The sequence below is a fragment of the Pleurodeles waltl genome, chromosome 8, assembly GCF_031143425.1.
Source record: "Pleurodeles waltl isolate 20211129_DDA chromosome 8, aPleWal1.hap1.20221129, whole genome shotgun sequence".
Lineage (NCBI taxonomy): Eukaryota > Metazoa > Chordata > Amphibia > Caudata > Salamandridae > Pleurodeles > Pleurodeles waltl.
In genome coordinates, this window is record NC_090447.1 from 987,729,015 (window position 1) to 987,744,496 (window position 15,482).

General features: G+C 44.8%; 1 protein-coding gene across 17 annotated transcripts in view; it reads left to right on the forward strand.

The window, feature by feature from the left end:
• MYCBP2 (MYC binding protein 2) overlaps nucleotides 1-15,482 on the forward strand; it is a 1,769,078-nt gene that overhangs the window by 833,076 nt on the left and 920,520 nt on the right. For all 17 annotated transcript variants that reach the window (XM_069205243.1, XM_069205245.1, XM_069205247.1 and 14 more), the window contains one exon: nucleotides 6,123-6,348. In XM_069205243.1, coding sequence (XP_069061344.1) covers nucleotides 6,123-6,348 — 226 coding nt within the window. The remainder of the gene's footprint in view (nucleotides 1-6,122; nucleotides 6,349-15,482) is intronic.

The window sequence follows — 15,482 nt, forward strand, 5'->3', positions numbered from 1 at the left end:
CCGGGTTATAGGTAGCCCACACTGGGGGTTCAAGTCTACCCCAAACACCCACCACCAGCAACATGGGGCTGGGTGCAGAGGTCAAAGTTGAGCAGTTTTAACTTGGGCACCAATGGAGACGGGGTAATCGGAATTTGGTCTGCCAGCAGCAAAGTACCCGCAGCTCAGAGGGCAGACCAGGGGGGATTAGAGGAGCACTGGAGGGGACCCAAGTAGGCACCAATCCCACACCCTCAGCAGCACTGGGGCGGCCGCGTGCAGGTTGAAAACAGGGCAGTGGGTTTCCAATCAGACTCTGATGGGACCCCGGGGGTCAGGTGACCTCCGGCAGGGTTGTCTCAGGCACACCACAGGTTGGACAGGGAAGAGCGCCGCCTGTTGATCGTCGTTTCACTGGGTGTCGATTTCTCCAAGGCCTAGGGGATGCGGGTGCAGTGGGTCCTCTGATGTCGGTTATGTTTGTCCAGGGCTGTCGCGTCAGTGGGGTCCTCGGGATTCCCTCTGCAGGTGTCGTCGTGGAGGGGTCAACCCAGGGTGGGTACTTGGTTGCCATCACCTGGGGGTCCTTTCTGGTCGGTTGGGCCACCTGGACTCGGGACATGGGCATCGGGTGCAGAGTGGTTAAGACTCACGCTTCTGGAGTGAGGTGGGAGTCCTTTAGAAGAGGTTTCTTCTTTGCTTCTTTGGGCAGGGCTGCTGTCCACGGGCGTTTTTGATCCTCTGTGATGCAGGCAGTTCTCTGGAGGTTTTCCAGAGGCCTCTGGACCTGCAGGACGCGTCACCTTTCTTCTGCAGGTTCTTTGAAGCAGGAGACAGGCCGGTAGGGCTGGGGCCAAGTCAGTTGTTGTCTCCTTTACTTCTCTGCTGGGGTTTCAGCTAAGCAGTGCTGCTTCTTGTGAGGTTGTCAGGAATCTGACTCTCTGGGTTCAGGGAGCCCTTAAATACAAGATTTAGGGGTGTTTTTAAGGTTAGAGGGCAGTAGCCAGTGGCTACTGTCGCTGAGGTTGGCTACACCCTCCTGGTGCCCACTCCCTTTGGAAAGGGGGGCATATTCCTATCCCTATTGTCCCCGATCTTCCAAACCAAGATGGATGATTCTGCAAGAACGGGGTAACTTCAGCTCTGGACACCTTAGGGGTGGTCCTGGCTGAGGTGGTGACTCCTCCTTGTTTCTCTTAATTATCCCTCTTGTCTTGCTTCCAAAAGTGGGGCTTTGTCCGGTGGCTGGGCATCTCCACTACCTGGAGTGCCCTGGGGCATTGTAACACGAAGCCTGAGCATTTGAGGCTCACTGCTAGGTATTACAGTTCCTGCATGGGGGGAGGTGTGAAGCACTACTGGATTGTGCCATAGTTGCCCATGAGAAGCTCCCCAGCAGACCGCACCTTCTCACTCAGAACCATGGTGAAATCCGGCACACAGATCCCAAAACTCTCAACCTAGCAATTTGACTCCTGAGGTCATAGAATCTGGTTACCTTAATTTGGCACTAGAAAGTTCTTAAAGAAACTCATAGCCCTACCACAAGAGATTGCTATGTGGCAAAGTAGAAACATTTTGTGAAAACAAATTGACTCTTTTATAGCCACTGTACAAGACATTGTCTGCTACCATCTTCACTTACAAAAGGCAGAGTTAGTCTTCACATCTGTAAGATTATATCTTGCTGCAGTGGTTGCCTATCTGCAAAATAGGCAACACCTTTCTTTTTTCAGGGTCTAAGTGATTAAAGCCTTCATGAAAGGGCTCAAGAGTTATTCCTCCATGGGTCCCACCTGTACTTTCCTGGAACTTCAGTGTCATTCTCACAAGACTCATGGGCCCCCCATAAGAACCCCTACACTCATTCCCTCTTCAGTACCTTTCCTGGAAGATGGCATTTTAGTTGCGTTGGTGTGCTCTATACTTTAACAGTGGAAGAACCTTTTTTCCTGCTACATAGAGAGAGGTTTGCTCTCCGCACCAACCCTAAATCTCTCCCTAAAGGGGTTTCTTAATTTTGAGTTGCCACTTTTGTTTCCCGCAACCAGATTCTGTTGTGTAAAAAGGTCCTCATACATTCAATGTTAAAAGAGCCTTGTATGTTCTATGTTTCAGAAAAAGGAAATAACCTTTTGTTGCTTTTTCATCTCCATATGGCAACCATATATCCAAATCAAGCATAGCCAGATGGGTAGTAAAATGAATTCAAACTTGTTATGCCAAAGCCAAAAGACCTTGACTGACTCCTCCCAGAGCACATGCTACTCGAAAACAGGCAGCATCTATGGCTTTTCTAGGAAACATTCCCATTGCTGCCATGTAAAGCAGCTATATGGTCCACACCTTCACCAAACATTGTGTGGATGTTTTAGCACGCTAACAAACCAATGTAAGTTAGGCAGTGCTACAAGCTCTTTTTCAAACTACTGCAACACCGACAGGTCTTCTGAGGAAGACTGTTTGCAGGCTATGCGGAACATATTTATCTACAGCCACAAATGCTTCAAATAGAATATGTTACTTACTCTTTAAGCATCTGTTCGAGGCATGTAGTGCAGTAGATTCGCGTGCAGCCCACCCTCCTCCCTGGACACCTGTGGCAGTTGCATATTGTTCTACTTTCTCACATGCAAATCTCATAACTTAAACTTACTCTATACTCCATTCTCACCCTCCTGTGGGAAAAAGTTTAACAATGGAGTTGATGCCCATGTGCAGATCACCAGGAAGGAGTTGTCACTCTACCTCGTGACTCGAAAGAATTTCTTTGAAGAAAAACAACCTGCACACATCCGGACCAAACACTAGATGGCAGGAGTATGCAGAGCATGTAAATCTACAGCACTACATGCCACAAACAGATGCTTACAGGGTAAGTAACATATTCCTTTGTCTTGTGGTGTGCTGCAGGGCTTTTACTTAAATCCTTCCCTTTTTCAGTGTACTTCTCCATTTTGGCAGCTTTTATAAGGTAATTTGTCTTTTTACCATGATGTTCTATAGAGACTGGTTATCTTTTATATATCAGATAACCTTGTTGACACCCAGAATAGTTCTTTTGACTTTGCCAGCATCAATGAGTATCAGTTCTTTGAAGCTGTACTGCAACAAGACTGCTGTTGATGTCCTACTCTGTAAATTGGTCTCAGGTTATTTACACATTGTACACACTATATAACAATTCCCATTAAACAAAAAGGTGGGATCTTAGCTAACTGGATGGCCTGCAGGCAAATGCCCATATGTACAGTACTTAAAAGAAAATTGTTCCACTGTTTTGTACTCTAATTCATCCTTTGTGGAGAGGAGTCTTTAAGAGGACAGAAACAAGGGCTATAAGTTTTATGTGCACTCTCCTATAGTGGGACAGTTGTCAAGAAGTGCATAATGAGATTGATCCATTGAGTGGAAGCTATTCTTAGTGGAGGGATAAATTAAGTTGACAGAAGTGTCAGCCGTTCGAGTACTGGATGGCAAGGCTTACATAAGAAAAAACACATAAAATAGGTCATGCTAAACATACATTAATTAGCTTGTATGAGGTTTTTGTCTGCTCTTTGTATTCATTAGAAATTAATGTAAAGAGCTTTCAAGTCACAGGAATGATGTCTAATGGGAGTGTAAGATGGCCTGAAGAGGTTAATGAAAAACTGTGATAATCCAGTGCATTTCTGGTCACACATGGCATGTTTTTGCCCACCCCTGGCATAATGCTGTTCCAGAAATTCAGATCATTGTGATACTGACAGAATACTGCCCCTTGCACCATTACAGTATTTATTTCCACATTGTGAGCATCTATTCACATACACTATTGATCACTAGACATGGCTTGGACCATATGCTAATATTTATATAAGTCCAATTAATCCATCCATGAATTTACTCATCATTTTTCCTTTTCATCCATCCTTTTTTTTAGATCCATTCACATATTAATTTGGTAATCAGTTCATGCAGTTAATAATTCACTCACCTTTGCTATCTGTTATATTTGCACAAACCCATCAGTCAATGAAAATGCCATTTCCCTTGTAATTAAAAGCACTCTTGATTTTGGCATTGATTTTTTTTTATTCTTTTTTTTTTACAGCATACGTAAGCAAAAACCCCCTTATGCAATTTAACTTTATGTTCGATGGCATGTGTAGCTGCAGATACACATGCTGTGCACATCCCGCCATCTGGTGTTGGGCTCGGAGTGTTACAAGTTGTTTTTCTTCTAAGAAGTCTTTTCGAGTCATGAGACCGAGGGACTCCTCCCATTTCGACTCCATTGCGCATGGGCGTCGACTCCATCTTAGATTGTTTTTTTTTCCGCCATCGGGTTCGGACGTGTTCCTTTTCGCTCCGTGTTTCGGGTCGGAAAGTTAGTTAGAATCTCGGAAAAATCGTCGGTATTGTTTGCATTCGGTATCAGGTTAGTTACAACAGATCGACACCGAATTGAGAAGAGCTCCGGTGGCCCTTCGGAGTTTTTCGATTCCCGTCGGGGCCTGGTCGGCCCGGCCACGTGTCTCTTCAAGGCTGATGGAACGGACCCCATTCCGCTTCTGTCCAAAATGCCATAGCAAGTATCCATATACAGATCAACACCTGGTCTGTAACTTGTGTTTGTCACCGGAACACAGGGAGGATACTTGTGAGGCCTGTCGAGCGTTTCGGTCGAGGAAGACACTCAGGGACCAAAGAGCAAGAAGACTGCAAATGGTGTTTTATTTATTGATGTTGTTTTATTTTAACTTGTGTGTATTAAACTATATACTTAAGAGACTTCTTTGTGTTCCAACTATTCTGTCCTCCAAGCTTTCTTTCACATTGCCTGCTCTGTTCCTACTCCTTGCTGCCTGACAGGCACATCTTACAAATGCAACACACCACAGAAAGTTTTCTGGGACATTCTTAGTTTAAATGGTGAACTTTCCCATTGAAATGCCTCAGTCCACTATCAGCTTTCTGATAACACTCAACTGTCACTTTTCCGGCAGTCTTAAATCATTGGTGTAGGGAACTGCTGTTGGCAGAGTAACACATATCAATAATAATGATTATATGTGGAAACAAAAGGGCATGTATCCACAAAGTTGATTTTTCATCTATATTAGGGGTGGGTGGTGAACTCCGCTCACAGTTTTTCCCCACATCATGCTCCCCTTGGAGTGCGGAGTTACGAAAAACTCCGCATAGCAGAATTTTTTTCCTCATTTGCGCTCACCAACGCTAAGTAAGTAAGCAAGGAAAATCTTACTCCAGACCACCTCCGAGTGAGATTTCTTAACACCGGTGGTCGTGGATGGTTGCTACCACTCGTGTTGAGAAACCTTCTGTTCGCATTGAGGAAAATCTACTTGAGCAACAGAAAAGAAGCAGGACCCTTTTGTGCTGAAGCGGTGCCGCTTGTGCTGATTTTTCAGCGCAGGACAAACACCCGGCGCTAAAAATCAGTGCGAACAATGCAACCTAATGCACTCCGCCACTTGCGGAACTCCGCATAGCACTGCAGAGTTTTTGGGTCACTCCGCAAACTCCACCCGGGCCTAACCCATATATAATTGTTTGAGAGGGGGAAGGGGAGTACAGGCATCACATGGAATAACATCTCCATCCCAATAAAAGATTTGACTTGGACATATTGACTCACAAACATTTGTTTGCCGTTAGGTGAAGATGTACCACTCTACTAAACATTTGTCACACCATCTGATTTAGAGTTGGTGGTAAAGAAAATTCCTCCAGTTTCTGGAGAAAGCTATCAATTCAAAACAAAATCCTCCACTATAGTTTTCCCTCTTGTGGATGAAACTCCACTGGGAAATTCTTCTCTGGAGCAAGCAGTTCCTCCAAAAATCAGAAAATACTTTTCTTACCACCCAACCCTTAATCAAGAACGTAATTTATTTCTTTATTGTAACTTTTTGTTCAGGTTGACTACGCAGTCCTAATAGATGATTGCAGAAATTAAATGTGAATGCTCACACGTTTGTTATTACTGAATGGCAACTACTTTTTGTTATTTTGTTTGGGACTATTGAACTGAGAGGTTTATGCAAACAAATCTCTGAACTTTAAAGTAAAAGATCAGAATTTATGATGTTAAAAAAAATATATATATATCCCAGCATGTTCCTCCATTGTTTCAGGTGTCCTTTCCAGAATGTGTGAGGTGGATCTCAATAGAGTTCGACTCACAATGTGGCACCGCACAACCTGAAGATGTTCTGCGTTTGATGATTCCTGTCCGGATGATTCAGAGCGCAGGGTTTGGACCAAAACATTCTGCTGTACATGAAAGTCTGAATTCATGGATCGAGTTGAAGAAATTCTCTGGATCTGCTGGATGGCCAACAATGATACTTATTTTACCAGGTGAAGACTGAGTGAAGCACACTTTTTATTCCATTGTTCTTCCCAGGTGATCATGTAGTTATAGTCTGTGAAACGTTTTGTTTGCTCTTGATTTTTATGATAAATCATATTTCATATTTCCTTTTGTAAATCCTCAACCTGTTTCATTCCAATGGATTTGTCCTTCTTGAAGGTGGGCTCATAGCACATGCCTACATGTTTGAAGATTTCGCCAATGCACCTGTATATGCTCCCCTCCCTCTGTCTTATTTTCTTTTATTGATGGAACAACACACATTGCCTGCTGTCAGAGATTGCCAAGCTTTTTCTTTCTTTTTGGGTTACTTTTCTCAATGAATTTTTACTCCCACGTTTATAGGTTTTTCATTGCAGCACATCCTGTGCTCCCTTTCATTCTGTAGAAGCTAAAGTCTTCCACTTGCAACATCCTTTTTGTTTTTCTCTATCAGATTGTGTGCTTAAGTCTTACCCACGCTGTTGAAGCAATAAGTACATTTCATATATAATTTCCTACCACAGGAAGGCATGTCATAAGTTTCTTTTTTTCCTCTTAAAAACTTCTATCCAGGTTACCTACTCTCCACTCAGCCAGGCAATCCAGAAAGCCCTAACATCGCTTAGTGGGCTCAGAGCGCGCAGGCCCTTCACCAACTTGGAATAATACTCTATTGAGATGCTGTGTTAGAGTAATACAAGAAGATTCATTTGTGCCCTGGAACTAAAGGCTCCAAATTCACCAAACCCTCTTCTTTCTAGATTACATTGTACAGTCAAGTCAAGCTTAGCTCCACTTCTGAGTGTGGGGCTAGGGAAGGAATGTCATTGCCTCATAATAAGTCTTTCACCTTTCTTGGAAATGGTTTTTGAGACCTGTAGCACTCAGCGGTTGAATAGGTCTCTCTATTTGACTGAAGGCCAAAAGACCCAGTATCAGTTTGCTCTGGTTGTAATGAGCTGAGTTCACCTCCTCTTGTGGACTGTTTACATTGCAGGTCCAGCCTGGCCAAGTAGGTCCATCTCCTTACTACTCTTCACCTCTTTGGTTGCAGTCCAACTTCTCGCTCTGTACATGGGTGATAATCACCTGGTCAACAAGGGGAAAACCTTGGCACAAGATGTATAGGAAGCGTCACTCCCTCTATGTTAAGACAAACCATCCATTTTCTTTGAAAAGAGATGCACAGGGCCACAGCTGAGCTACTCTGCCAGGGGATTCTTGTGTGGAGTTGCCTCAGTTATCTCAGGTGCATTTTGGCTAGAACTACATGAGACTGCCACCCTCTTTTGGAGGAACAGGAGATAGTACTCAAACACAAAATGCAGGAGTCTCTCTCAGTAATGTTGGTGTCTCCCAAGGATACATTTTCCCTAAATTCTCCCAAAGTTATCCTGTCACTGACCATTTTTCAACTCCCAAAGACTGACTACTGGCACCATTCCCCCACCTCCAACCTGTACCACTGATACCACCAGACATGATTCAACTGTAGGCCTTAAGTCGATGTTAGATCACTCTGACTGGCCTTTATGTAATGTGAAGGCTCCATTATTATATCAATCGGTCAGTCCTCCTTCACTCATCCTGAGATCAATTCCAGAGATCATGAAGGTGCTACCATGTTGTCTTGCTTAGGCCATTTCTATCCCATTGCCCTGATGAAGCACAAAGCCATCATGGTTGGCCGACACTAACAGTTCCTCCACCAAATCATGTTCCAGGTCTTCTTGTATCCTCAGGAGATCTGGAAAAATCTATCCTCAGTAGTTAGACAAGTAGCAGGCTTCCACAAACAGCCCTTTCTTTGGCTTCTGGAACATCTCAGTTCATACTTACTTTCTCATGGTGCATCCCTGAAGGGCAGGATGCTGCCCTTTCATATAGATAAGGAGTCAAAATGTTTTTTATATATATATATATATGTTCATTGGCATGTGTAGCTGCAGATACACATGATGTGCATTATCCTGCCATCTAGTGTTGGGCTCGGAGTGTTACAAGTTGTTTTTCTTCGAAGAAGTCTTTTCGAGTCACGAGGCCGAGGGACTCCTCCCCTTTCGGCTCCATTGCGCATGGGCGTTGACTCCATCTTAGATTGTTTTCTTTCCGCCATCGGGTTCGGACGTGTTCCTATTCGCTCCGAGTTTCGGTTCGGAAAAGTTAGTTAACATTCGGAAAATTTGACCGTATTGTTTGCGTTCGGTATCGGGTTAGTAATAGCACATCGACACCGAAGAAAAGAAGAGCTCCGGCAGCCCTTCGGGGCTTCCACTCCCCGGCGGGGCCTTGTCGTCCCGACCACGTGCGTCTTCAAGGCTCATGGAACGGACCCCATTTCGCTTCTGCCCCAAATGCCACGCTAAGTATCCTTATACAGACCAGCATTTGGTCAGTAATTTGTGTTTGTCCCCCGAACACAAAGAGGGTACCTGCGAGGCTTGTCGGGCATTTTGGTCGAAGAAGACGCTACGGGACCGGAGAGCTCGAAGGCTTCAAATGGCGTCGACGCCGGCTGGACACCCCGACGTCGAAGAAGAGGAGACATTCTCCATTCTTGATTCGGACGAGCCCGAGAGTGAGCAGCCGGCGAGGCAACAAACCGTGAGTAAACCAGCCCCGGCCAAAACTCACTTGAAAATTATGAAAGCCCAGGGGACGCCACTGCCAACAGGCCATGGCTTTACCCGTAAGCACGGGGACCAAGCATTGGCACCGAAAAAGGGCACAGAGCAGCCGAAGACATCTGACTCCGGTCGAGATACGGCACAGAATATACTCGCCACCGAGATACCGGCTCAGACCAAACTCTGCACCGAGAGATCGGCACCCAGAAAGCTAAAAAGGTTTCTTCGGAGCTGAAAAAGACTACTCAGAAGGTTTTGGTGCCGAAACATCCAGCCTCGGAGCTGAAACAAAGCTCCTATACGGAAGAACAAGGCCTTTCCTTACAACTACAAGGCCACAAGTTTGGACAAGAACTAGACATGAAAGAGCCAGACCATACACAGAGGAGGCTCCATATACAGAAGGACACGGGGAAATTAAGAACTCCTCCCCCAATTAAAATGAAGCGGAAACTCGCTTTCCATGAAACGGAAACGCAGCCAAAAGCAAAGGTGGCGAAAGAAGAAACACCACCACATTTTTCATCACAGCCACCGCACTCACCACAACTGTCTCCAATTTCATCGCCCCCAATGATGCAGTCACCAACGCACACAGGGATGAGCCAAGATGACCCAGATGCATGGGATCTGTACGATGCACCAGTATCTGATAATAGTCCGGATTGCTACCCGGCAAGACCATCACCACCAGAAGACAGTACTGCTTACATGCAGGTGGTTTCCAGGGCAGCTACCTTTCATAATGTAGCGCTGCATTCAGAACCTATAGAGGATGACTTCTTATTCAATACCCTGTCATTAACACATAGCCAATGCCAAAGTTTGCCAATGTTACCAGGAATGTTAAAACACGCTAAACAGGTGTTTCAAGACCCAGTCAAAGGCAGAGCCATCACACCTAGGGTGGAGAAGAAGTACAAACCTCCCCCTACTGACACTGTGTACACTACGCAACTGCTAACTCCAGACTCAGTGGTAGTAGGAGCAGCCCGGAAAAGGGCAAACTCACAGACTTCTGGTGATGCACCACCACCAGACAAAGTCGAAAATTCGATGCTGCGGGGAAAAGGGTGGCAGCACAGGCAGCCAATCAATGGCGAATTGCCAATTTGCAGGCATTATTGGCAAGATACGACAGGGCACATTGGGACGAAATGCAACATTTCATTGAACACCTTCCCATAGAGTTTATGAAGTGTGCCCAACAGGTTGTGGAGGAGGGCCAAAGTATCTCCAACAACCAAATAAGATCGGCTATGGACTCAGCAGACACAGCCGCCAGAACTGTAAACACAGCGTTCACCATTCGGAGACACGCATGGCTACGCACCTCCGGATTTAAGCCAGAGATCCAGCAGGCTGTGCTGAATATGCCTTTTAATGGACAACAATTGTTTGGGCCGGAAGTGGATACAGCTATAGACAAGCTAAAGAAAGACACTGACACGGCCAAAGCCATGGGCGCGCTCTACTCCCCACACAGCAGAGGCACCTTTAGGAAGCCACACTTTAGAGGGGATTTCGGGCCCAAAGCACAGAGCCTTCTACCTCACAGGCCAGACCCACATACCAGGGCCAATACCAAAGAGGAGGCTTTCGGGGACAATATTGAGGTGGACAGTTCCCTAAAACAAGAGGGAAATTCCAAAGCCCAAAAACCCCACAAACTAAACAGTGACTCCAACGTCACAAATCCCCAACACATAACACCAGTAGGGGGGGAGACTCCCAGATTATTACCAAAATTGGAAACACATAACTACGGACTCATGGGTCCTAGCCATAATCCAACATGGTTATTGCATAGAATTCCTACAATTACCACCAAATGTGCCTTCAAAAGCACACAACATGTCCAAACAGCACTTAGATCTGTTACAACTAGAAGTCCAAGCGTTGTTACAAAAAGAAGCAATAGAACTAGTACCCAACCATCAAAAAGGGACAGGTGTTTACTCCCTGTATTTCCTAATACCAAAAAAGGACAAAACACTGAAACCCATCTTAGACATCAGAACACTAAATCTTTACATCAAATCACATCACTTTCCCATGGTGACACTTCAAGACGTGATTCCCCTGCTCAAACAACAGGATTACATGTCAACATTAGATCTCAAGGATGCTTACTTCCACATACCCATACATCCTTCCCACAGGAAATACTTAAGGTTTGTAATCCAAGGCGTACATTACCAATTCAAAGTGTTACAGTTCGGGATAACAACAGCACCAAGAGTATTCACAAAATGCCTTGCAGTAGTAGCTGCACATATCAGGAGACAGCACATACACGTATTCCCTTACCTAGACGATTGGTTAATAAAAACCAGCACTCAGCAACAGTGTTTTCAACACACAAAATACGTCATAGAAACCCTTCACAAGCTAGGGTTCTCAATAAACTACCAAAAATCACATTTACAACCGTGTCAAATACAACAATACTTAGGAGCAACAATCAACACACAAAAAGGGATTGCCACTCCAAGTCCACAAAGGGTACAAGCATTCCAAAATGTAATACTAAACATGCACCCAAACCAACACTATCAAGTAAGGTTTGTGATGAAACTTCTAGGCATGATGTCTTCATGCATAGCCATTGTCCCAAACGCAAGATTACACATGCGGCCCTTACAACAGTGCCTAGCAACACAATGGACACAAGCACAGGGTCAGCTTCAAGATCTAGTGTTGATAGACCGCCAAACACACTCCTCCCTTCAATGGTGGAATCCTATCAATTTAAACCAAGGGCCGCCATTCCAAGACCCTGTGCCTCAATACGTGATCACAACAGATGCTTCCATGGTAGGGTGGGGAGCACACCTCAACCAGCACAGCATACAGGGACAATGGGACGCACAACAAAGCCAGCTTCATATAAATCATCTAGAACTACTAGCAGTGTTTCTAGCATTGAAAGCATTTCAACCGTTAATAGCCCACAAACACATTCTTGTCAAAACAGACAACAATGTATTACATAAACAAACAGGGAGGGACACACTCATCACAGCTGTGTCTCTTAGCCCAAAAGATTTGGCATTGGGCGATTCACATTCGCCTAATAGCACAGTACATCCCAGGAATTCAAAACCAGTTAGCCGACAATCTCAGTCGGGATCACCAACAAATCCACGAATGGGAAATTCATCCCCAGATACTACAAACTTACTTCCAAAACTGTGGAACACCACGAATAGACCTATTCGCAACAAAAGAAAAGGCAAAATGCCAAAACTTCGTGTCCAGGTACCCACATCCTCACTCCAAGGGCAGTGCGTTATGGATGAGTTGGTCAGGGATATTTGCTTATGCTTTTCCCCCTCTCCCACTCCTTCCGTATCTAGTAAACAAATTGAGTCAAAACAAACTCAAACTAATACTAGTAGCACCAACTTGGGCTCGCCAACCATGGTACACAACACTACTAGATCTGTCAGTAGTACCTCATATCAAACTACCAATCAGACCAGATCTGTTAACTCAACACAAACAACAGATCAGACACCCGAATCCAGCATTGCTCAATCTAGCAATTTGGCTCCTGAAGTCTTAGAATTTGGGCATTTAGACCTTACACAATAATGTATGGAGGTCATTAAACAAGCTAGGAAACCTACTACAAGACATTGTTACGCAAATAAATGGAAAAGATTTGTTTATTACTGCCATAATAATCAAATTCAACCACTACATGCGTCCACAAAAAACATTGTAAGCTACTTATTACACTTACAAAAATCAAAGCTAGCTTTTTCGTCCAATAAAATACATCTCACAGCAATATCTGCCTATCTGCAGATTACACATTCAACTTCACTCTTTAGAATCCCGGTGATAAAAGCATTTATGGAGGGTCTAAAGAGAATCATACCTCCAAGAACACCACCAGTTCCCTCATGGAACCTCAATATTGTATTAACACGACTCATGGGTCCACCATTTGAACCCATGCACTCTTGTGAGATGCAATACTTAACCTGGAAAGTAGCCTTCCTAATAGCTATCACATCTCTTAGAAGAGTAAGTGAAATACAAGCATTTACTATACAAGAACCCTTTATACAAATACACAAACATAAAGTGGTTCTACGCACAAATCCCAAATTTTTACCAAAAGTTATATCACCGTTCCACCTAAATCAAACTGTGGAACTCCCAGTCTTTTTTCCACAACCAGACTCAGTAGCCGAAAGGGCATTACATACATTAGACATCAAAAGGGCACTAATGTATTACATTGATAGAACAAAACAATTTCGCAAAACAAAACAATTGTTTGTAGCCTTCCAGAAACCTCATGCAGGAAATCCAATATCCAAACAAGGCATTGGCAGATGGATAGTTAAATGTAGTCAAACCTGTTATGTTAAAGTAAAGAGAGACCTGCCTATTACACCGAAGGCACACTCCACTAAAAAGAAAGGCGCCACAATGGCCTTTCTAGGAAATATACCTATGACAGAAATCTGTAAGGCAGCCACATGGTCTACGCCTCATACATTCACGAAACATTACTGTGTGGATGTCTTAACACAACAAGCCACAGTAGGACAGGCAGTATTACGAACATTATTTCAAACAACTTCAACTCCTACAGGCTAAACCACCGCTTTGGGGAGATAACGGCTTACTAGTCTATGCACAGCATAGCACAGCTACACATGCCATCGAACGGAAAATGTCACTTACCCAGTGTACATCTGTTCGTGGCATGAGATGCTGCAGATTCACATGCGCCCTCCTGCCTTCCCGGGAGCCTGTAGCCGTTTAAGTTGATAATAATTATATATATATTATATGTTGATAACACTTGTACATTTGAAAATATATATATCATTTTTTACACACATTATGTACATACATACTCACTCCATTGCATGGGCACCTTTACTATATACACAACTCCTACCTCACCCTCTGCGGGAAAAACAATCTAAGTTGTCTACGCCCATGCGCAATGGAGCCGAAAGGGGAGGAGTTCCTCGGTCTCGTGACTCGAAAAGACTTCTTCGAAGAAAAACAACTTGTAACACTCCGAGCCCAACACTAGATGGCAGGATAATGCACAGCATGTGAATCTGCAGCGTCTCATGCCACGAACAGATGTACACTGGGTAAGTGACATTTTCCATATATATATATATAATAATATATGAAGGAAATGTAGCATTGGTTGTTTCTTGGTCAGACAAGCCAATGGCATTGACAAGCAAACATATGCACTGTGGCACATCTCCTTGATCTCATATTGTGCTCTGCAGGAAAATACATGTTCGATGGCATGTGTAGCTGCAGATTCACATGCTGTGCACATCCCGCCATCTGGTGTTGGGCTCGGAGTGTTACAAGTTGTTTTTCTTCGAAGAAGTCTTTTCGAGTCACGAGACCGAGGGACTCCTCCCATTTCGACTCCATTGCGCATGGGCGTCGACTCCATCTTAGATTGTTTTTTTTCCGCCATCGGGTTCGGACGTGTTACTTTTCGCTCCGTGTTTCGGGTGCGAAAGTTAGTTAGAATCTCGGAAAAATCGTCGGTATTGTTTGCGTTCGGTATCGGGTTAGTTACAACAGATCGACACCGAATTGAGAAGAGCTCCGGTGGCCCTTCGGGTTTTTTTCGATTCCCGTCGGGGCCTGGTCGGCCCAGCCACGTGTCTCTTCAAGGCTGATGGAACGGACCCCATTCCGCTTCTGTCCAAAATGCCATAACAAGTATCCATATACAGATCAACACCTGGTCTGTAACTTGTGTTTGTCACCAGAACACAAGGAGGATACTTGTGAGGCCTGTCGAGCGTTTCGGTCGAGGAAGACACTCAGGGACCGAAGAGCAAGAAGACTGCAAATGGTGTCGGCGCCGACAGGACAAGGGTGTTTCGAGGAGGAGGAAGAAACATTCTCCATCCAGGATTCGGACTCGGAGGAGGTCGATCCCGAAGAAACGCCGAAAACCGTGAGTAAGACGTTTAAACAAAAAACTGACGAAAAGACTGCCAAAGCCCAGGGGATGCCACCGCCAACAGGCCATGGCTTAACCCAAAAAGTAGGTGACCGTCCATCGGCACCGAAAAAGGGCGAGCTGGTGTCGAAGTCATCCGACTCCGGTCGAGATACAGGCACGCAGCAATCTCGGGCCCGAGAGAGTGGCTCCGAAAAGATTCGGCACCGAGACAGCGGCACCGAAATTGGTCGGCACCGAGAGGGCACTACGCCGAAAAGCAAAAAGATTTTGTCGGAGCCGAAAAAAGCAGCAGAAAAGGTTTCGGTGCCGAAACATCCGGCCTCCGAACCGAAAATTAGTTCCTATTCAGAGGAACAAGGACTGTCCTCTCAAATGAAGACACACAGATTTGAAGAAGAATTACAGACAATAGAGCCAGATCGCACGCAAAGGCGGCTCTTTATTCAGAAAGATACAGGGAAGATCAGCACTCTTCCTCCAATCAGAATGAAACGAAAACTTGCCTTCCAAGACAAGGACAAGGACAAACAGCCAC